At 38.7% G+C, this 24,320-nt stretch overlaps 1 protein-coding gene across 1 annotated transcript; it reads right to left on the bottom strand.

The window, feature by feature from the left end:
* Window positions 1–10,531: 10,531 nt before the first annotated feature.
* Window positions 10,532–23,768, bottom strand: LOC139478360 (multiple epidermal growth factor-like domains protein 11). The gene is made up of 11 exons (XM_071260795.1): window positions 23,591–23,768; window positions 22,433–22,660; window positions 21,727–21,876; window positions 21,130–21,345; window positions 18,863–19,090; window positions 16,575–16,721; window positions 13,871–14,020; window positions 13,242–13,391; window positions 12,473–12,613; window positions 10,889–11,009; window positions 10,532–10,790 (listed from the first exon to the last, which is right to left on the bottom strand). The coding sequence occupies exons 1-11, from the start codon at window positions 23,766–23,768 to the stop codon at window positions 10,532–10,534; spliced, it is 1,968 nt and encodes a 655-aa protein (XP_071116896.1).
* Between the last annotated feature and the right edge of the window lie 552 nt (window positions 23,769–24,320).

Genomic DNA, 24,320 nt, shown 5'->3' with positions numbered 1-24,320 from the left:
TTGATTGATGGTACTAACATAGACGCGGCAGCATGGCTATTTTACTCTGGACAAAGTTCAAGCTGAGCAGAGAAAATGATTCCGCGTACGTTTGTAAACAATGCTTACTCAAAGAGTAAGGACATGAAAAGACTCGTGCACTCAACGACTCAAAAGGCTTTCCCCATACCGCGAATGAACATGGTGTGTCCTTTATACGTTCCATGTCCTGTTCGTGTCACGAGCATCGCAAGAGGAACCAGAAACTCGACCTTCCGAGGTACGCATAAAACCCAATGTACCCCGAAGGATCCTGCTACAACGAATTTTTTTACCGACTTTTTGTTAGTGGGACAGTGTAAAATAATTCATACAAATACAGAATTGATAGAAAACAGCCGTTCGATTGAACTGAGATTAGCCTGCGCTATGTCTCGTGACTTCCAGAGTGGCTGTTTCCTTTGAAGCGGGGTATAAGGGATATATTCTGCCTCTCAGAAATCCACGTGCAGCCTGACTTTCTTGTGGCAGGGTATAAGAGATTAATTCCCCCGCTGAGAAATTTATGTGGGATACAAGTCTTTTATCAAGATCACGTTGACCAATCAGATCTCATCATTCTGACATGGAGGTATGATAATGATATTTCACTTTTACGATGAATCATCCCATCCCACTCAGTATAGCCAACACCACAATTCTTCAATCGCCTAGGCTCTTCTTCGCAGTGAAAGTTTCTTAGCTGAATTATGATAGGTGTAGTAGGATAGTATGGCTATTTATAGCTTTATTTTATGGCTAGTATATAGCTTGTCCCTTCTTGTTTTTTTCTGTTTTTGTTTAACACCGGTATTGTTTTAGATACACACAGACCAAAACATTTCAATTATCAATAAAGTTAAGTGCACATTTATGTAACCATGCAACATCCGAACAATAAATTGAATGTAGGAAATCCATTTAGACATCACTGTGTGTCAATCATTAAGCAACAAATGTACTTCGTGTTTCGTGTTTGATGTATAATAACGAAGGTTCCTCGAAGATGAATGTTCTATTTCATACAACGTGTACTTGCATTAAAGACAATATGACAAAAAATTAATGGATTTTGTACCTTTCACATTCTCGTTTTGATAAATTCTTCTCATTCAATTGATATATCCTCATTGCCAAATCGTCGGTGTTACTTCACGCGTCCGAAAAAGCGCTCACTTGTATTCTTTGTTTACTTTACTCTTAAAAACTCTCCAAAATACCCAAGCAGAGATCTGTATCTGGATTAATTTGCTTACATCTTACCTTGAAACGTCCGTTAGTGAGTATCCTTATCGTGATGTTATATTTACGATGTTTCAATGCAAAAATGGAATGCCATTTTGATTATATGCCCAACAATACACTCACACATATGATAAATGACTTTGATGATTTGCTTTTTGGCGCACATTTTATATACATACATGCATTACACACAATGGTGCAAGTTTAGGAGACTATATTATCGCTAACTTATACCTTTCTTCATATATCAGTGACTTTGGGAACCATCACAGAGATGACTGAAACCATTTCATGGCAAAGAACAATATGAAGAAGTAAATACTTATCGATATCAAATTAATGATGACCACAATGACCATAACACGTGGGATGAAAACTTTCATGATAATTTCATGGACGTGTATGATGAACTGTGCAGGTTAAGTGATATGAATATTGGCCTTCCTAATGGCAAACATACAGATCTATATGAGACTCTGACATGTCACACAAAGAGAAAATACAGGAAACTGCCTCCCAATCAGTCTAATTTACAACATCAACTGCCACCATGGTGGGATCAAGAGCTTGACGATTTGTCAAGTAGGGAAAATGCTACTTTGCGAGGTCACAGGACCAAGGGGGTTTAATCACGATGTACCTTTTAAGAACACCTGTTTCAATAAGACAGCAACATAGCAAGATAAAAACAAAGTAAAATAGTACAAGCGAGATTTTTTTTTGAATATGTTGAGGCATTCTAAATGTCATCACAACACAACTCTGACTGGCTTTGACAGAAAAATATTGATGAATTATATATGCTTTTCACTATATTTTGGATATGGGATAGCGGTCCTGTTGTGACGAAACTATTATTATACGCGAAGCTCAAGCTGGGTTAAGACCTGGATACTCAGCTTTTGTCACATTTATACTACTGGCAATTGCACAAACCTATCTCTCCAAAACTAAGAGTTGATTTTACAGCTTCTTCGTTGACCTTTCATTTCTTAGAGTCAGTTTTGAAGTTCTATTATTGAGTGTGAGAGCAATACGTATGAAAGGCAACATTATTAAATCACTTGTATCTACGTACTCTAATCTACATGTATCAGCGTGTGTAACAACCCCAACCAATGCATCTGATTACTTTATTTGAGACGTAGGAACATGTCACGGATGTGTTTTAAGCCCCATATTAATTATCATCTTTCTGAATAAATTTCATCTGGAGAAGAATAGTAGTGAAGCAACTTCATAACAACTGACTTTCAAAATATTTTCACTTTGCTATGTTGTTGATGATGTATCTTCCATGGCTCATACTACTTTAAAGCTACAAAAGAAAACACATGTGACATAAACATTTTGTGATACTATAGGAATGCAAGTGAATTTAAATAAGACCAAAATAATTGTCTGTACAAAAGGGGTTCTTTAAGGAACAATGAGAAATGTACATATAAAGAGACACATTTAGAAGTTATTAACTTCTGCACCAAATATGCTCTTCAAACAAAGAAACACAAAGCCAGATTTTTGTGAGGTAGGAAAATACATTTATAGGAGGAACCGTACAAGGTATCGAGCCAAAATGTTGTGGAGAGAACACTTGGTGATTGCAGTCATTTCAGTTATTGGTACATAGGAAAAATCCAAGGTGAAGGTCAGCTACCATCAATAACGCGTTAGTCCCCCGTTGGAATCGATAGCGGCCTGACATCTCCTGCCCATGGAAGAGACGAGTGTGCGTATCACATCCTAGGGAAGAGTAGCCCTCTCGGCCTGCAATGCAAAAGCCAACCGCTGCAACGTATGGGGTTGTGGCTGACGTCGGTGGCGAAGTTGGATGTAGCGATCTTTGGCGGAGGTGATAACTCTTGGTCGTCCCTCATATGTTGATCCATACTATTGTAACCGATCCCATAGCCTTGTGATGGTGCTGGGCGCTACATTGAAAAAATCCCGGCTGCAGCTGATCGGGATTCCCCTACAAGCAAGCGGCCCATAACGCTGTTTCTTTGCACTTCTGTTCATCTTGGCATGTTGTTGATCTGTCGCTGTTCGATTGATGCAGATGCCAGGCAATCCAAAACCCTGAACTGTAATACCGTTCATAGTGCTGCTGCACGTGCAATACGTGCAGCTCCATGGCCCTTTCGTTTATGCAATGGGTGCGTTTTTCCGAATCGTACGTGTTTCCCGACTAATGGTTTGCATGTCCTTGTTGTGATCATTTTGTTCCGGGAAATTTGTCACTGACACTTTAACGCATTAAACCTTTTGGTTGGGCAAAGTGCTAGCCAATATAAAAAAATACTCAGCTTAAAAACACTGGATGATGATAGTTACATCAATTATGATAGGATTACGTGTCACACAGGGGGGCAAACATTTTACAGAATTTTAACCGCCTGGACAGAGCCTTCAATAAAGTCAGTTGATAATAACATCACGCCAAATTTAAAACCAAGCTTTTAATTATTCAGATACATATTCAAAATTAACTATACAGACCACTTTCTTTCAAATAGCTGATGACAATGTCAACGCACATGTTGACGGGGAATTGGCTCTTGGGGTAATCAAGGACAAAATCGACATCACTGTCCCGAAACATTTTATGCACAACATGTAAACAATAAACAACAAATACACAATGAGCGGAATACTTGCTCTGACAACACAAACATGGCGATGAGCGGACCTTCCAGCTCAGGCATACAAGTGATATGGTAGCCCAGGTTGGCTGACATTCAATATGCAATGAAACGTTGGTGTGGAATAACAACGGGAATTAGCGTCTTATGATTAATTGCAATTAAGTTATGGAGACATATGCATGTCATGGCTACAGGGTAATTATCCTTTGGGATCAAGTGTTCTTCAGACAACGGTTGTCCCAAATCAGTCGCTATGACAATAAGATGCCCACTGACACGGAAAAATAGATCTTTCAGACTTATGCTTTGATAATATGAATCCCTTGCGATTGCAAAGTACTTAATATAAAAAGAAGTTTATAGAAACTATACAGACTTTATTCTGCAAGAGGATGCTCAGACTCCATAAGAATATGAACCTGGATTTTAGAAAGTATGGCAGACTCCCTTTATAATATATCTACATGACAAGAGCAATAAAATACTGGACTAAATATAATTTACCTCGATAAACAGCGATCTCACACTGTTGACAAGCCCTCAATCAACAGAGATGAAGGATATATCACCCCATCTGCCATCAATCAACCATTATCCTTTGTTGCCGTTGTTAATCCCCTTCATGAATACCCTATGCTCCTTATTAATTACATATTTAGAAGTATGTAATGTGTTCACCTTTGCTTGACAACTGTATATATAAGGATCTATCATAATAGTAAAACGAACTTGTCAACGATAACAATATCGTGCCTTCAATGTCGCTAAAACGTTCTCCGCCTGCCGACCCTTGCAAGACAACCAGGTCTGCCCAAATGAAATCATGACTCATCTGTGAACAGTATACACCCCAAGACCTGACTTCTGAACCTCAGATGCGGTCTAGATCACCCCAGGAGTGCCTGACGGTGACATGAGAGCAACATCGGGAGTCTCGCTGGACGGATGTTGTGTTCCCGCAACCGAGTGCGTACGGTTCTGCCACTATAATTGGTCTCAACCCAGGAATCGTCCGAGCTGTTAATGTGGACTTTGGTGTCATTTCCGTAGATGCACCAACCGAATCATGTTGGCGTGACGTCACACGTGGCCCATGGCATATCATAAGTATTGACCTACTGTAGATAACGTCTCAAAAGAGAGAATGTTGTGTTCCAATGAATATTAAACTGTCTGGCAACTTCATTTTGCGCGTTCCTGTGAGCAACATAACCAAGGCGCGTAGAAGTTGTTTTTTTAGCAAGCCATTGCTTTGCGTAAGTGTTATTTACGGTTAAACGAAAGTGTGTGTTTTTTTGGCACATGATAGCTAAACAACCATTCTGCTGTACTGTTCACATTACAAAAGAACACGTTTGTGAGCATCACAACAAACACGCAAATATCCAAAGTGTACGCCGTGCATAAACATGCACCTTCAAATGACTTACTATGATAACACTTGAAAAGTTTCTGATCCCAGTGTGACATAATTGCAACGTCTCTGACCGTCAAATCATGAATTTGAGAATATACTTTGTCAGGGTTGGTTTGTGTGTTTGTTGCCGCGCTCAGCAATATTCGAGCTATTTGACGGTGGTCTGTAAAAAAATCGAGTCTAGATCAGACAATGCAGTGATTAATATCATGACATGCATCAGCCAAGTCAGCGAGCCTGACAACCCGATCCCGTTAGTCGACTCTTACGACAAGCAAAGTCGCCTTTTACGGCAAGCATAGGTTGCTGAAGACCCATCCTACCTCGGATCTTCACGGGTCTTATATTTTGTCATGAAAACCCTTGGCTTCACAGTCGGGAAAAGGACATTCAGGTTACACAACTCTTTCACAGTCTGAACATGCGAACACGAGCATAAATGTGCATTTCATTGTGAAGATGCGTAATTAAATTAATTTTGCATATCTACTCAATACAAAGCTATGGCTATCGTCACAAATTAAGAGAAGGTCGACATGTTAATTTGCATGTCTTCAGGCTGGAGCGTACGGCCCGGGGTGCAGGAAAGCCTGCAGAGAAGGATGTATAGGTGGCGTATGCAGCGGGACGGACGGGACATGTTGTCAGGACGGCTGAAGGGGAGACACGTGTCACGTACGTGAGTGTGACAGTAATATACGTGCCTCTTTTAATAATTTGTTTAAATTTACAATTAATAGCATTTACTCATGTAAATTGTTTGATGAAGGATAAAGGAGCCTGGAATCAATTGTGGTGACCTCATCTCAGTTACCCTGATTAGCTTTGGATTATTCCACACTGCTGAAGTCTCAAGTCCTTGCCGAAAGTATAATCCTTTTTATCGAATTTCTAAAGAAGTTGAAATGTCCAGTGACCCAAAATGCTGTTTGGTTTCATGTGGAGCGATGTGATATGGATGCCAGAGGTTGGAATCTCGTCTTGGCCTTCTCTCCTTACATGCATTTTCAGAATATGAACAAATGTGCCATTTAGTGTCTTATTAGCACGTAGTAAGGTTGTTGGATATTATGCAAGTCTTTCGACAAACAACGGTTTTATGTTCTTTACTTTATATTGTTTACATTGTCATATGCGGACGATATTATTCACAACTACCAGACTAATGTGAATGTGCATGTTATCCCGTCTCCTGTTACAAGTGGCGTCATAAGCGGAGCAGTCGTATTGGCTGTGATACTGTTTCTGATAGCTTGGTTGATGATATGTCCGCTAAAGTCCGAAAGTTAACTTTTCATAACGTTTGCAATGTTGTAAATATGTTGTATATTGACATTGTTGCCTAACGTTGTAGCGTTAACACAGACCCCTATTATACCATACTCCATATTAGAATGAAAAAGTGGCGCAGGCCATACAGAGAGGAGAGCGACAGACACTGGCTGAAGCTACACCGGAGAGATTCCAGCTTACGCGGCCACGCCTGGCGTGAATGATCATGACTGTGTTGAGTTTAATTACGTCACCAGAGAGGGAGAGGGGAATGACTACAATCAAATCGGGGAAAAGGGTCTTCTGTCTGTTCTATGAATTACGTATCCTGTCACGTTTAGTACCAGCTCAGCTGTATCTGTACACATCCACATGACTTGGTTGATGCTTGTCATCGTATCGCAACTGCGTGGATCGATGCTCATGACGTCAGTCACTGGATTTTCAGATCCAGACTTATTTATTTTCAGACCGCCGCCATATTTTGCTGGAATACTGTTGAGTGCGGTGTTAGACAACAAACAACTAAACAGCATGACCAGTGACGCTTTGAAGCTGCACACGTGATCCTTCTGAATAGGTTTATGCTATTTTACGATGTTTTGATTTATTGTTATCTGTTTTTTTCACGTTTGTTTAAATATGTTTGACTACCAACTCATCCAGTTCCACCCATTTCCTTGAGTTTGTTTTGAATATATATATATATATATATATATATATAATAAAATAATAAAGTCCACGTTAGTCTATCATCTTCTTTATATCAGTTTCATACATAGTACTTTCGCTGTCTCATGACAGCTCTTCAGTGTAACTGACATATGAAACCAAAGTTGAACTCTAGAATGTATTAATAGATTTGTCATTTCAATCGTAAATGTTGCACTGTTACTTTACAAATACTGTATATTTAATTCAAATGTCTCCCTACAATTGTTAAATTACTTGGTGTCGTCGCTGGAGTGTGTAAATACAGTGTGACGTCACAGTTGTAATTTATGACGTCATCATAAGTATGACGTCATTATATGTATATGTGAGTTACACTGAAGAGCTGTCATGAGACAGCGAAAGTACTATGTATGAAACTGATATAAAGAAGATGATGGACTAACGTGGACTTTATTATTTTATCATATATTACATGTACACCGAGTGAACATTTACCTCATTTTTGTATATATATATATATATATATATATATATATATATATATATATATATATATGTAAATAAGTTGCATAACCCAAGCTGTATTCCAAATCAAGTTCATAATAAAATCTGTTTTAAATTAACATTTCCTTCAAATTTCAATGGCCAGGTTTATTGCATCCTTACACCATTTACAATTTAATGAATCAATAAATCAATGATCAATGATAGTTGATGCCATGAATGACGCTCATCTGTTATATCTCTCCTCCCTCGCACATTCGATTAATTCGCTTTGTTTTTTCCTGACATAATTGACATGTGTTTATAAAGTCTTTATGTTACTTTCTTAGTCTTATGTTGAGGACAATTATACTTATTCAAACACGTTGAAAAACAATTAAATGGAGAATGTTTGTTGCATTGCTATATGCGCGAATGTATTCATGATGCCTTAAATGCACATACTCAAAATGCATTAATCATACAGCATGACATGATAGCCAAAACTATTGTGATAAGTTATTGAAATATTTATTTTAAATGTGAATCTTAATTAATATTGCTACTTCAATGTGCCCATGCATTTTTGTGAGTCAGTAGTATGGTTGTGTATATGTGGTTATCAAATGGATGTTTAGGACATGAGCTATGAAAGTATGGACACACAAAACAATACACAGAACCCTTGATACATTTACAAGTGGTGCATCAGATACTTTGTTTCATTCAGTGTCTTCCCTGACACGTTAAATTATGTCCTATTACAAACAGACAATTGTACTTTGTCTTCAAAGTGGAGCTAGTTTAGGTAGATTTAACCGCGCTAAACTTGGAATTTGAAAGTTCCAAATTCAATTAAGCACGGTCAAATCGCTAGGTATCCTAGATCTTAATTGTAATAGGAGACCAAGGATGTTTCTTATTAGTTTTAAGTAAATAGCTAAAAAGATTCACATTTGAGGAACAAACAGATCCGCACAAACGTAGGACATGTGTAGATGTTTATGGAGGATTATTCATATTGACATATATGTCAGTGGAATAATGGTTGAATCGTCCCTAGGGGTATGTTTGACTGGGTCCCGTGATTATGAATAACAAAGTTCCGGGTTTTGCCGGGCTAGGAATGAGTGGGTCCTGGCTATGAAGTAATAGGCCCTGGGGTATGAGTGACTTGCTCTCGAGATACGAATGACTCGGTAGTGGGGATGGAATGATTGACTAGGTCCTCGGTTTGAATAACTAGGTCCTTGGTAAGGTATGATTGACTAGGTTATGTGTATACATGACAATGTAAAGCCACAGTAATTAGTATCCTAACTATATCACGGCAACCTGGAAAGGCATAATAAAAAGTATGAACAACGTTGCCTCATTGGGGCACACAATCTGCCAAGTCACCGAGCCTGGCCATCTGAGCTCTGTAGTCGCTCCTCGTGACAAGCACGACATCCACGAACATGCAAGCGGGATCTATCCCAATTATTCCCGGATGTGGAAGATTTGTTTGTGTGGTGGGCGAGCGTCAATGCATGCCAAAAAAGGAAATGAGCTATCTTGTTTTGTAGGCGTTTTATTTACGACAGATTACAACAGTTTTCCATGAAAAAATATATAGACATTAAAAACATTTGTTTTGAGAGTTTTTTATAACCGTACTAAATACAGTAGTGTGTGGCTGCTGGCTGCTTGCGCCAAATGAGAGACATTGTCAGATATTTCCCCCAATCTGGAATTATCCTTATGAAAAGTTAATAAGTTTGGCTTATGTAATCATAATCTTTGCATGCAGCTCCTCGTTTATAATGGGATAATCTGCACAACGTTGGAACTTCATTGTTTCGTTTGATGGGGTAGCGTCGTGCTCATTCTTCCTCACACTGCAGTGGAATGGGTTTGGTCCTCTAGATACAATTATAAACATTTTCTTTTTCAGAAAATATAAGGTTCTATATAAAGGTTGTTCTTGGGTATTGTGGACATTTTGATAAACATGTGATGCTACAAAATACATGAAAATAATTAGCGCACATTTAACACAATGAACAAGCTTTACTATTAATATGGGCGATAAGCCGTGAATACAAAGGCCTACTAACATTTATGTCATGCAGAGGTGAAATAAGTAATTATGACAAGAGATATATGATGGGTAATTGAGTGAGTTTGTGTTGTAAAGAAGCACATATATACACAGGAATCTTGACAACTGGCAAAACGACTTATATAATGGTCGATGTTATTTTATCAGCGGGCGTGAAGTTTCTTCAGGGTCATGTGGTTACGTTGTCTGAGAAAGATACAGTTAATCAAATAGCCAATATACGATGTGATGACACTCAATCGGCGTGGATATCCACATGAAATCAAAGTATATACTTCGTGCCATATATTTCCTCTCGGTCTCATATAAATGAATCGTTTTAGTTCATCTGTACATTAGTACATGTATCTGATGTAAATGTGCATTTGGCTATATTAGTGAATGTAAGTGTGAACTAGAGCGTATAAAGTTTGAAAATTTGAATACTTGCTCGTGATGTTTGTTAGATGTTCAATGCAACACTCAGCAATATTCCATCTTCATAATGGTGGTCATACCAGACAAACGGATCATTAAACGGATAATGATAGTACACATGCTTTTCCATCTACCTCCCATCTTTGAACATGCGGCACGCAAGTAAAAATAATTATAGTGAGAAAAACATTTGACATTTTATGAGACGATTAAAAGAATCGATCTCAAGTATAGTTTGCTGTTACAGATCTACTTTCAGCATGGTGACTTATGTTCTGTTCTATATATTTTATATACATTTTCGTAAACTTGCGACGTCACAGTCCGTTCATCGAGGGCGGCATAGTCATTCTCAGCTTCTGTCTCCACATCCAGAGCAGCATAGTCGCTGTTGGAGATGTTGGGATCACCTTGCTCCGACACAGCTGTGTCCACTTCATGTGCACTGTTCCTGTGAACTGATCCCATCACGACATTCACACCTTCCTCCCGAGATGAGTTTCTCCACAACAACCTGTGACGTATAATGTAAAACGTAATTCAGTCACGACAGTGGCTTTTGCAAAGGACAATCCGTATAGGCAAATGGTTGCGTGTGTAGGGTTGACTTACCTGCCTCGCCTTACAAGACACACATAGAGTCCACCGGCCAAGATCAGAGTGAGGACAATCCCCGCAGCTAGACCAATTATGCCAGCAGAAGTTCGCGTGAGGGTAGAATCTACCTGTAATTCTGTTAAAAAACAGACACGTGTAAAATAGTAAAATAAAAGTTAAGTTTTCTTGTGTTCTATATACTCTTCAAAAGAAAAATGGGATGCTCGAAAATAACTTTAAATTTCCAAAATAGTAATAGTTGTACATGTATGATAATAGGGAACGAATTGGGAACACATTAGGACCGGTAGCAAAGTATGACAGGAGTTGTTATGACCGCCATTGATCTTGATGACCGCCAGTGAAATCCAGTGACTTAATGGTGCCACTTTTTGGGATCAGCTTATGGGTCTCCCAATGGCGATTTGCAGCACCTGGCAAAGTTCAGCCGACGTTGTCGGCGGCCTATGATATTGACTCACATGTCTTCCTATCATGTCCCAGGTCTGGGCTTATTGTTTAACATTGTATTCTATGGATGTTGGAATGATCGAGGTAAGCATTGACGGCTCATGCACAACGAGCACGGGCGTTGTACATGTCGTCCTGAAAGACAAAACGTTGACCACACGCCTTGCAAAGTGAACACCAAAGGGTGTTAGTACTGTCCAGTGATCATTCCTTTCACAATATGTAATGGTACGCTTAGTCACAGTAATGCAAACAATCACAATAACCAATCCACAGTCAAATCTCTCAGGAAGTCTCAGGTTGACATTGACTTGAAGGTCATTTCGACCTCTCCAGACACGACCACGACTATCAAGGAAGTGTAGACAAAACGGGAATCTGAAATTATGACACATGACCACCGATGATTACCCAAGTTTTGACGTGATCACAGCATTAAGGTCTCTTGGCAATATCACGCTTTGCAATTGGCCTTCACAACACGTGTCGGTGGAGATGAGCTGCATGTAGACACGTTGCAATCGGCTGCCCTATAACTAGTACTCCAGTAGCCTGATGACGTTTGCAGAAATTGGATTCGCTGTTTTGCTTGATTTGATTTCTTTGAGCCTTGTATTGGATCAATCGATTCAGTACTCTTGTCGTTGACCTGGGACGTTCTGAACGGGTTCGATCGTCAACATTTGAGTTTGTTGGTTCAAATGTCTGTGAATCACAGACTAAAACATTGAAGGTACTGCCCTCTACACGCTGACTCTTGTCAGTTTCTGTGACTGATATGCGGAATCACAGAGATTAATCGACCATTCTTGAAAGTGTCAAAATCAGGAATGACTATCTACGCACATGTGTTGCGTCACTTCGTGAGGCACGTGCAAACGGACGTTTTGGGGGTTAAGTTTTTATATACATAAACGTTATTGCATAGAGTGTTATTGCACCACTTGTCTTCGCTCAAATACTTGGCATTGACATTTATATTTAATGATCCCCTACTTCTTTAAAGAGTATATATTGTACTAAAAGACAAGAGGTTGAGATGTAGTAAATTTCGCATGAAATCGAATTATGTTGTACAGATGGAAAAACGTTATGTAGGATCTGTCCATAAACAACACACAAACATACCTTGTGTACAGTTGTCTAGTGTCCATCCCTCCTGGCACCCTCCACTACAGACACCATCAGCAGGACAAGAGCTTGTACCCTTGCAATGCCGGTCAGCACATCCAAACATACACCCTTCCCCAAATTGACCATCCAGGCAGCCTAGATCAAATAAATGCATTCAGACATTAGCAAGGTTTGCATTTTCAGAGTAACGTTGAAATATATGTAGCGTACATTGCATAAATGGAAACATTATGAAATCCCATCCATATAGATGTAATACAAATTACGAGAAAATAGAAAATGAACGATCAAATAGCGAAGGTTGTTTATTTCTTAGACAAAAAACATACTTCCTTCCACCACTGTAACTGGATCAGCAAGAGAACACCATTTGACACCCTCACAACCTTAGAAAATGTGTATACGTTACAATTCAGAGCAGTTGGTTCCCATCCGACCATAATGACATCCACCCGCTGGACACTCTCCGCTGACACGGTCGGAAGTAGCGTTTTACGAAATTATACACAATGATAACCATTGTTTGAAAATTCCTTTAAATATCCTACCTATATTACATCATAGCCAAAATACACCAGAGGGCAGGTGCGAGCTGGCATCTAGCATCCCTAGATAGATGGCAGTACTTGAATGTGAAATGTATACGGGAGGTGACAGGGTGTGACAAGAGGTGATCTGCCTTGTATTCCAGCTTCTAAGGATAAGGTTGTAAGGAGTAACTTGGATTCAGGTAAGGATCTAGAAAATATGTATACAATGTTACCTTCGGAGCAGTCTGTTCCCATCCAACCATCCTGGCATCTACCTGCTGGACACTCTCCGCTGGCTCGGTCACAAGTAGAGGAAGATGTCTTACAATGGCGAGAGTTGCAGTTTCTGCCACAATCAGGGCCGTATTTTCCAGAGTCACACACTGATTCAGAAACACGTCAAATTCGTGTATGTCTACTGACTATGAATATATTATGACACCTTTCGGTGAGTGAGAGAAATCAAACATGAGTTATCATTGTGTTTTATTCTAAGAATACTACCGCTATTACATCATTACCACTATTCCCGTTTTGTCTGCCAATCACATTATACATATATTTCGATTTTCAACAGGTAGTATTCTTAGAATTATACAAAATGGTAACAATTGTTTGAAAAATCCTTTGAATACCCTACCTATATTACATCACAGCCAAAATACACTGGAGGGCCGGTGCGATCTGGCATCTACCATCCCTAAATAGATGGCAATACTTGAATGTGAAATGTATATGGGAGGTGACAGGGTGTGAAAAGAGGTGATCTGCCTTGTATTCCAGCTTCTAAGGATAAGGCTGTTAGGAGTAACATGGATTCAGGTAAGGATTTACTATCTAGAAAATATGTATATTATATTACCTTCAGAACAGTCTGTTCCCATCCAACCATCCTGGCATCCACCTGCTGGACACTCTCCGCTGGCTCGGTCACAAGTAGAGGAAGATGTCTTACAATGGCGAGAGTTGCAGTTTCTGCCACAGTCAGGGCCGTATTTTCCAGAGTCACACACTGATTCAGAAACACGTCTAATTCGTGTCTATATACTGACTATGAATATTTATGACACCTTTCGGTGAGTGAGGGGAATCAAACATAAGTTATCATTGTGTATTATTCTAAGAATACTACCTATATTACATCATTGCCACTATTTCCGTTTTGCCTGTCAATCACATTAAACATGTATTTAGATTTTCAACAGGTAGTATACTTAGAATTATACAAAATGGTAACTACTGTTTGAAAAATCTGTTGAATACCCTACCTATATTACATCACAGCCAAAATACACTGGAGGGCCGGTGCGATCTGCCATCTAGCATCCCTAGATAGATGGCAGTACTTGAATGTGAAATGTATATGAGAGGTGACAGGGTGTGACAAGAGGTGATCTGCCTTGTGTTCCAGCTTCTAAGGATAAGGCTGTTAGGAGTAACATGGATTCAGGTAAGGATTTACTATCTAGAAATATCGTCGATATGGCCAAATTACCTTGTTTTGACTTTGCCACTTCGAGCAGCAAGTCATTCGTGTGAATCTTGAGAATAACAAACAGATCAGCAAGAATGGGGATGCTTACTTCTTGGCTTAATGTCTCACCCTCACATTTTATCAATGAACAAGTCCATACTGTCACATATTGTTTTCTTAGCAGCTTGAGATGGCATTTGCTTTCATTTCTGACAAATTGAGCTGAACCTCTGAAGATGGATACGTAACCACGTTTAGTAACAAATGCCCTATCGATCAAGGAATGAAGTTTGCTATGTGGCATGGAATAGTGGTCTAAAACGTTTTAAAAATCATATATTTTGAGAGCATTGAACTTAGTTCTTTCTGTGATTGCAAAACTGTAAACAAATGCTTTGAGTTCTTCATAATTCACATGGTATGGAATTAGTTCCCCCTGTCTCAAATACTTCCAACGAACATAAAGAAAGTCCTTCCTTGACAGTATCAAGGATTATGTTTAATCTTTGAAACAGGAATTAGGTAGCTTATTTGCTGGACCAAGCAATATATCTCTCATTGTACATATTTTTTCTGAGCTTTGGAAGCCAGTATAAAATATTGCTGGACATGTCTTCAGGTCTTAGCGTCAAGTTATAGAAGTGATACATGGTTATGGCAGGTTTAGCATGCTCATTCCACCAAGAATCAAAAGAGAGTCATAGAACTCTTGCTCAGGAGTTGTTTGATCAATGTAACAACATTCAAGGCCTCAGTAAAGTAAAGTTTTGTGGTAGACATGGGGAGGACATTTCCAAATTTTACGCATCAGTGACAAAAATGATGTCCGATGCAATTCCCTATTTTGACTTGCACGTTGTATTCCCATGTTTTTTTTCAGGTGAACAATTGAATTGCGTTTGCATGTGTTTGTGACGGGTGCCACCGGTGGGGCAGGATGCGCTCACCTTTTCGCGATCGCCTGGTATCAATACTATTTGATAGTGATTAATAAACATATGTTCATGGTATAGTCGTAATTCAACAATGCCTGATTTCTATTGGATATGGAAATGGTTTTGTCTCTTTTTTCCGCAGTTAACAAACTGACCTTAAATGCAGCATTATCTGAGATGTCACTTAAGTTCTTTAATCAAATATGTATTGTAGTAATGATAACATATGATTATTAAACTTGAGGCCATGGCAGTGGGAAAACTACAAAGTTTTTATGTTGGGCAGCCAGACTTTGGCAGGAACAGAGCGGGTTTGTTCCAATTCTGTTTTCTCTATTTCACGTTTGTGCATTCTACGCGCAGAGTTAACCCACTTTGAAAGACATTCCAGATTTTTCACCTCTTTTGGCCAATTTTTGGCATATGTTTCGACAGCAGCCATAATGATTTTAAAGTTGTGACCCACATCAATATACTAAGCTACTCAGGATATTTTGATCCATATTTAAACAATAGAGAAGTCACCAGTGATTATATTACCTACTGGTTGGTAGCATTGTGATGATTCGTAGGCAGCCACAAGTAGTGGAATTTACATTATGAGCTGCCGAGTCCACGTTTTGCAATACGTTCGTATAATTGAACAACCTGGATGAAATGGAATTCGTATAGGAAAATGAAATTGTTGTTTTTTTTCTGAAATTTTAATGTGACAAATTATAGTATTTCCCTTTGTGGACTCTGGTGAATAATAAAAAAAAACGTCAAGAGTATGTATTGTGCAACTGCAAACTTAAGATTGTTTATTTTTACGATAGCTATTGCCCCAGCCTTTTATCAAATAATCAACCTATCTGTTTTGAGCTGCTCGGCGCTTCTCTCTCAGCATTTGAGACATTACTATTTCATTTGATCGCTATTTGTATCAGAAGGATCTGAATGATGATGCTAAAAAGTATTTTGAGAAATCAAATAATGGCATTGCTTTAAATGTATGCTGCCATCATTTAGATGAATATACATAACATGCATACAGAAAAACGAAGGCTTTCATAATTATTATGAAAATCTAAGCTTTCCTTCAGCAAAGAAATGCAAAATGGTCATCAACATCATTGTCAAACAGAGGTGGCATACACTTGAGATTGTAAAATTACCTTCAGTGCAGTCCGAACCCATCCAACCATCCTGACAACCATCACTGCACTCACCACTGACTCGGTCATGTGTAGGGAAAGACTTTTTACAATGCTGGGAGCTGTAGTTTCTGGCACAGTTATAACCATACTTTTCAGAGCTGCAAACTGAATTGTATGTATGTGATTAATATGTGCACTATGAGAAACATTGACACAAACATCAATGACAATCGTTTGAAAAGGTAAATTCAAAACGTCAACGCCTGAGAATAATTAGTCTCGATTATCTTCCCATACAGAATCCGTTTGGTGTAAAAGACAAAATAGTGATGAAAGTAATATGAAGGGACAATGAAAATGGGTGTTAATTCCGAGTGTTTGCGAAAAGAGTAAGCATGCCCTGCTCTCATGGCAGCCCCCGACACATTTTTATTAAAAAAGTAAGCGTTTTTGGGGGGGAGGTTTTTTCGTCCATCGCAAACAGCATTATTCATACCATCCGACAGCCACCTGTAAACAATGTAGTCTGGACCAGAAAAAGCCTGTGTTCAGTATCGTTGAACCATGATACTATGCAATGCTGTCAACCTAGTCACCATTAAAGTAAAGATGAATGAGTAAGGAGGTGTGACAACTCCATGTGAACGTCACAGTATGGGTCAGTATGTTGTCAAGCACGGAGGGTAAACAAACTGGGAGAATCGAAATCATCCCTCTTGTGATACGGCTTGATACAGAGGTTGCTAGCTTAAATTTCTATGCATTGATCAAGATGCCTATTATAGTATCTCGGCTGGTTCAGAGGCACGGTTGGCCCAGTCGTCTAGGCCGCCGCCACTCGCTGTGCAGAGTTGTGTCCCTTGGGCACGCCTGATACCTATGATTTTGGGTTCGAATCCCGGTTCGCCCCAATTATATTTCTAGGTTGTCAGGTTAACGTCTAAAACCTGCATCACTTCGGGCTTTCCTCCTGCATTAAGCTGACACGCCGTGATATAAATTGAATTCTTTTAAAAGCGGCCTTAAACCCAACTCACTCACTCACTCTAGTTCTTCACTTCAAACATTGGTGGATAGATAAGGTGGTGACTATCTTGACATTGTTGTAAGAAATGACCTATGATGTCATCTGTTTTCCTGAAACTAACTTTCTTTTCAATGTGTCGGATGATGCAGACTGATCTTTCTCTGGCATTGACATGTATGTAGCTGATAACATAGTCACACATCAGCAAGGAGAGGAGTTGTCTAAATGTTCTATCAATCAGGAATTCCTGCAACTCTGAATACTTCTGAGTTGAGTTACTTTCAGTTTTATCAAATTGACCACATCCATTAAAATTGGAATAAATACAAGTTCCCAACTATTTTCATGCACACCAAAACCCTGTTGATTGAAAATTAAATGTTGCTCTCAATTTATCACGAGGGATAGCTATGTAAAAGTTTCTAGGATTTATAACTTCAATTAAATCCAAATGCTATTGTAATCTTTAAAACCATTATGAACACAGCCCAAATTGCGTCATTTCCATACAATGATTGAAACAACCAGACTTCATTATCAACGGGATCTTACACCATACATTTGACAGTCGGTTCTGAATAACATTTGTCGTTTCAAGTATGTCAGGGTGATCTCTGGTATCCCTTGTATTTCATTTATATCACGGTCACCGTTTGTTTTATCACTTTGTTGAAGCCCGTGAGCATTATACGGTGCTGACAGCAAGCACTCAGTATTGGGACGAATCTGGTATTCGCATCGAAGATCACCGGATCCAATGTTTTCCTCAAATACATCATTGAAACCTGAATGTTGTCAAAATTGTACTGTTTGATGAGGTCAGTTTTGCTTTTTGATAAAATGTTCTTAGCGTTCATAACCTATCGTACAAAATAGTATGGATAAAAAACTTCATAAATTTCGATGGATATTTGTTAACAGTCAGAGGGTCCGTGTGGCCCAGTCGTCCAAGGCGCCGAGATTCGCTGTGCAGAGTTGCGTCCCTTGGGCACACCAGAAACATATGATTGTGGGTTCTAATCCCGGTTCGCCCCGATTATGTATCTAGGTTTGTCAGCACCATATCCGTGCTCGTCGGGTTCACCAAAGACCTGCATCTTTTTGGCCTTTGCTCCCACATTAAGCTGATATGCCGTGATATAACTGAAATTCTGTTTAAAGGGGCGTTAAACCCAACTCACCCACTCATTCACTGTTAACAGTCATTTCTACATGAAGTTTCAGAAACATTTAAAAAATGGAATAAACCCAACCATTTGCGTCAATGAAGAGTACTCACTCCACACTTGTACCTCAGCAAAGTCTATCATAGGACTCAATCCATAATTACGTGTCTCAGTGTAGACAGTCAGGTAGTGCCAGGTCCCGTGACAGATCACATTCAGTACATCAGGGATGCCTGTGCCGTCACAGGGCACAGTGACTGTGTGACATAGCTCTCCCCCTTTTGGATCAGATGAATTCATTTCCGAGGTGTAGAGTTGAAGTCCGTTCCGTTGAGCGGTAACTGAAATAAATGCGTTGTTAACAACAAAGTATGACATTGTCACAATGTTAACTGTTTTGTCATCTTGTTAATTGTTAACCAAGAAAAACTTTCCACTCTGACTTCCCATTGTGTTCTTAACTATAAAGTCTGGAATTGTCATAATCTTAACATTTATGCCATGTTAAATGTATACCAAAGAAAATTCCTACTTAGAATTTCCAAAAATGTTTTTAAAAGATTTTCCGCTCTGAATTCCCAATAACGTTTTAGTTAAAGTGTGAATATTATTTTACCGTTTATTCGTATGTTGTCTTCCTAATTAATTTGTACCATGTGGATATGTTGTGTAAAGAAACAGCTCAAATGATATTGAGCAGTCGTGACTGTCCGTAAAAACAACAACCCAAAAAACAATAATACTTGTACAAGGCGACTTTTTAAATTGTGTTGACCGGCTGATTGTGAAAAAATGTACACCAATTACGTGGATGTGTTGCTCATACTATCAATCACTAGGTCATTATACAGGTCATCATGATATAGGAATATTGCTGAGAGCGACGTTAAGCACCAATAAGAAAACAACTCTTCCCACAATTATTCATGGACACAATGCACAGAAGTTGAAAATGGTTTACAATGATAAAGACAAATGGAAAGATCGAGTTACAAAGATGGTCATTGATTTGTAAAAATTATCCTTTGTATAAAGAGATTGCCCACATCCACCTTTTTTTAATCTAATAGTATGAGGTTATCATTATATGAGAGCAAATATTTAAAACAATCATTAGCTTATCCAACACCAGAGTGTATATTCATATGTGCATGTGTTACGTGTCGATTCCCAAACTGAAACTATAATTACGTTAATCCAGAAATCTGTACTTAACATAAGTTAGTGTGAAACCAACAATCAACCAGTGGCATACAATCATCAAATGTATTACACAATTCACAAAGTTTACAAATCAAAACAAACAAATGCACAGCAATTACAATGGCAGTAAACAATAGAGTCGCAACAATATTCAACGGCAATAAATAATTTAATGGCAGTGGTCAGTATCAAATAGACACTAATAACATTTATTACTTGCCCGTGAAGAGATCACCCGTTTAATAAACATACAGCTGTATTACAAATTGTGTAATACCAAAACGCGTTCTTATGTACTCTCGGAACACGTTTCTCTAACAAACATTGAAAGCTCTCAACATCCCTTGGCTTATTCAACGACGTAGCGTGTGGAGATGATAGATCACTGAGAGGAGCTTATGTACACTCGATGACCCCAGCAACCTTGTTGCTAGGTTGACGTTACATGGCATTGTTTCGCCGAAGGTTCTTGCAATAAAATTCCACAAATTACGTCATCGGGTATTGTGACGTGATTGTAAAATTGAGGTGCAAGGCCCCGTTCCACAAGGCGATCGTACGGTAGCGCAACGACAGTCGTTGGTCTAAATTAAAGTATATGAGTTGCGATAACCTTAACGCTACGATAATTTTGTGGAACGGACACCCGAATTCTAAAGGTGGACCGTTGCATGGTATTAAATTAATACGTTTCAACTTTTGACGTATTTGAAGTATTGCTGTGTTAAACACAGTTGGATTATGCCGTGGGTCGTGTAGGTGTCAGCCTATTCACATTCAACAGTATATAAAAACGTTATAAATGGCCAGTAATAAATAAAATACTAAACTCGCTCCCGTGTAAAACCAATTTTATGAAACTCGTGAATAGTTGTGGTATCTGACTCGCTTTTGCTCGTCAGATACCAGAAGTATTCAATCGTTTCATAAAATTGGTATTACACGGGAGCTCGTTTAGTATTCTATATATATTCATCCAGCAGTGACAGTGGGTAAGCTTCTGATATGGGCCCAAACACAACACAACGAGCGACTACCCAATCTCAACAAAAACAATACACTGTCACATAACAAATGCCTTTTCTTAAACAATGTGTTTACTTTTAAACTGAAAAGAGCAAGAGCATGTTTATACTTAATAGGTTTTATTCCCATCACATGGGTGTGTCATACATACAATCTATTCTGAAGTAGATTTTAACCAGTGCTGACTGTACTTGTGTCTGTAGGTCCACCTTCCACCAAGCGTGATGTTGATGATACTTGGTACGGGCTGAGTACTTGTAGTGTGTTGCAGTAGTCACTCCATCTACAGCATTACTGGCAGGCTGTGAAGATTGGAGTGTTGTACTCATCCATGCTGGTTTATTCAGGGCGACATTCACACTGGCACCTGTAGGAGTGAGTGAAAGCTGGATGACGTAAATTAGCATGTTCTTTTCATTATTAAAACCGCATTTGAGTTCATTCATTCAATCTGTCACAAGCGAGGTAGTCACGATATGGCTGAGATACTGACGATGTGACTAAATAAACTCACTCACAAGCGAGGTGGACGGGATTTTACGACTTGAATGTACACCTCGAGACGGAAAGTCGAATTTTGCATTGAGATTTATTTTCGGTGAAAAATGTGTAAAGGGTCAATTATTACGTGAGAAGCAGATGGCAACATATTGTTTTCCCCCTTCTTGCCTGTCCGTTTCTTTCTGCAAATGAGTAGGAATTTCTGCTCGGATTGGCAAATTCAAAACAATTGGACTAAAGTTGTTACCGGTAGTGCAGTCCGTCCCCGTCCATCCATCCTGACAGCCATCAGCTGGACAGTCTCCACTGATTGAGCCGCATGTAGGGGATGGCGTCTTGCAATGTCGGGAGCTGCAGTTCCTGATACAGTCGGGGCCATAATCACCAGTGGGACATGCTGTGGGATTGAGACAAATACAAATGTCTACAAATGAATACAAACAGAAACAGGAAAAGAACAAATCACAGAAACATGCGCAGGAATGAGGGTTTTAGTGACATTGTAGATTTCAATGTATTTAGTAATTTTCTATATTCCTAAATGGAATATTCTCGTTTCCAGTCTTATTTCATCCACTCCTTCTTTAACTAGTTGTAGGTTATATTCTGTTTCAGTTTCTACATCAATTCGCATTATAAAATAACATAACACAATTAAAGGCTGCATGATCAATAAAGAATGACATTGTAACGTGTTGCTCGAATACACTATTGATACTTGAATGTAATTACAATTGTACTATTTGAATAGGTCAGTTTTGCAATAAAATGGTCTTCTGTTAAAATCGCCTCTGAACGATATAGTTCATATTTCGATCAATTTCGATTGATAAAAGGACGACACAGATATTGTTAACAGTGATTTGTACAAACTGTTTCAGAAATATTAAAGAAATTGAACAAATCGTACCGTTTACTTCTATCTGCAATGATTGTGTCAGAACAATACTTACTCAACACCTGTACTTCAACAAAGTCTAACACAGCACCTTGTCCAGCATAACTCGTCTCGGTGTAGACAGTCAGGAAACGCCAGGTTCCACGACAGGTCACATTAAGGACATGAGGGATGCCTGTGCAGTCACAAGGTGCAGTAACTGAGTGGCAAAGCTCTCCCCCTTTTGGATCAGATGAATTCATTTCCGAGGTGTAGAGTTGAAGTCCGTTCCGTCGAGCGGTAACTGAAATAAATGCGTTGTTAACAATAAAGTCTGACATTGTCACAATGTTAACTGTTTTGTCATCTTGTTAATTGTTAACCAAGAAAAGCTTTCCACTCTGACTTCCCATTGTGTTCTTAACTATAAAGTCTTGAATTGTCATAATCTTAACATTTATGCCATGTTAATTGTATACCAAATTAAATTCCTACTCAGAATTTCTAAAAATGTTTTTAAAATATGTGCATATTCCTGTGTCAAATATTTATATTTAGTCTTCATATCAAACTTAACGGTCGTGTTTATGATCGTCCGGTAAAATAACCTCGTACTGGTTTCAGGCTGAATAGTTCCCAAGCAACCTGAACGTAAACAGGGACCTAATGAATCATGTTAATTTGTTGATTGTGAGCAATTGGATACTGATGAATGGTATGCAACCCATAATACCAGTCCTGATTAATTATTTACAGGTCATCCTCATATAGTTGGAATATTGCTGTGAGTGAAGTTAAATATCCAACAAAGAAATAACTCTTCCAACAATTATGTTATGCAGGAAAATATTGTACAGAAGGTACTTCAGGTGTTTAAATGTGGTTATAATTAAGAAATTGAGAAATTGAAAATCGGAGTCGTATAAAATGTTGTTCATTTAAAAAGTGTATCGTTGGTACATTGAGATTACTGTATTAATTAAGGTGACCATTATGTGAAAAAGACATTACAATTGTATGCAAAGGAATTAAGATGAAAATATTGTTCAAACAATCATTAAATTATCCAGAGACAGGGATTAATACATGCATGTTATACGGTGTTTTTGAAAAAAAAGCGATGTTAATATTGCAAATTATACATGTCACGTATTTTAAATTTTAAACAAATGAACGAAGTAATGACATGTCTTTCAATTAATAAGTATTTATGACAAAGACTTGTCATACTTACAATCTCTTCTGAAGTAGATTTTAATCAGTGCTGACTGCACATCTATCTGTAAGTCTACCTTCCACCAGGCCTTAGGTTCATGCTCCTTGGTGTGGGCTGAGTACTTCTCCTCTGTTGCAGAAATCACTCCATCTACAGCTTTACTGGCAGGCTGTGAAGATCGGCGTGTTGTACTCATCCATGCTGGTTTGTTCAGGGCGACATTCTCCCTGGCACCTATAGAAGTTAATAAAGGCCTAAATCTATTTGTTGACGTTATGAGCCTCTCCTGATACTTTGTAAAAACGCATATGAGTCATGTTGTCATATGTTGTGTCTGTTTCCAGCATCCCAAGGACGTTGAAGGCAGACATGGTTACAACGGACTAAGGACAAATGATAATATTCACTTTGAAGATTTGTTGTCACTCTTTCAGGAACCATTGGTTAAGAATAGAATAGAACTATCCTCTTTGTCAAAGAAAGATATTGATAACTCCAACAACTTGTGCTGATGAATGGGTGTACACATAGTAAGAGCCTACGGTATTGACGAGAAAGTATAGTTCTAGACATTGCCTTAAATCTACGAAGTATTCTCAGAAATCAGTTTCCAAAAATGTCGCACGATATTTCGTATTCCATTTAACCATGTGCAATCATTTTCCTGTACGAACACCATTTCATCCATTTTATTCAGTTACGTGTTGCAGAACATGGACTTGGAAGCCCATGATGTAAATTCCACTAG

Source organism: Haliotis cracherodii, unplaced genomic scaffold (assembly GCF_022045235.1).
Source record: "Haliotis cracherodii isolate W230 unplaced genomic scaffold, xgHalCrac1.p SCAF_4, whole genome shotgun sequence".
Classification (NCBI taxonomy): Eukaryota; Metazoa; Mollusca; class Gastropoda; order Lepetellida; family Haliotidae; genus Haliotis; species Haliotis cracherodii.
The sequence above is the reverse complement of the archived record's forward strand: the minus strand, read 5'-3'. Positions and strand labels throughout refer to the sequence as shown.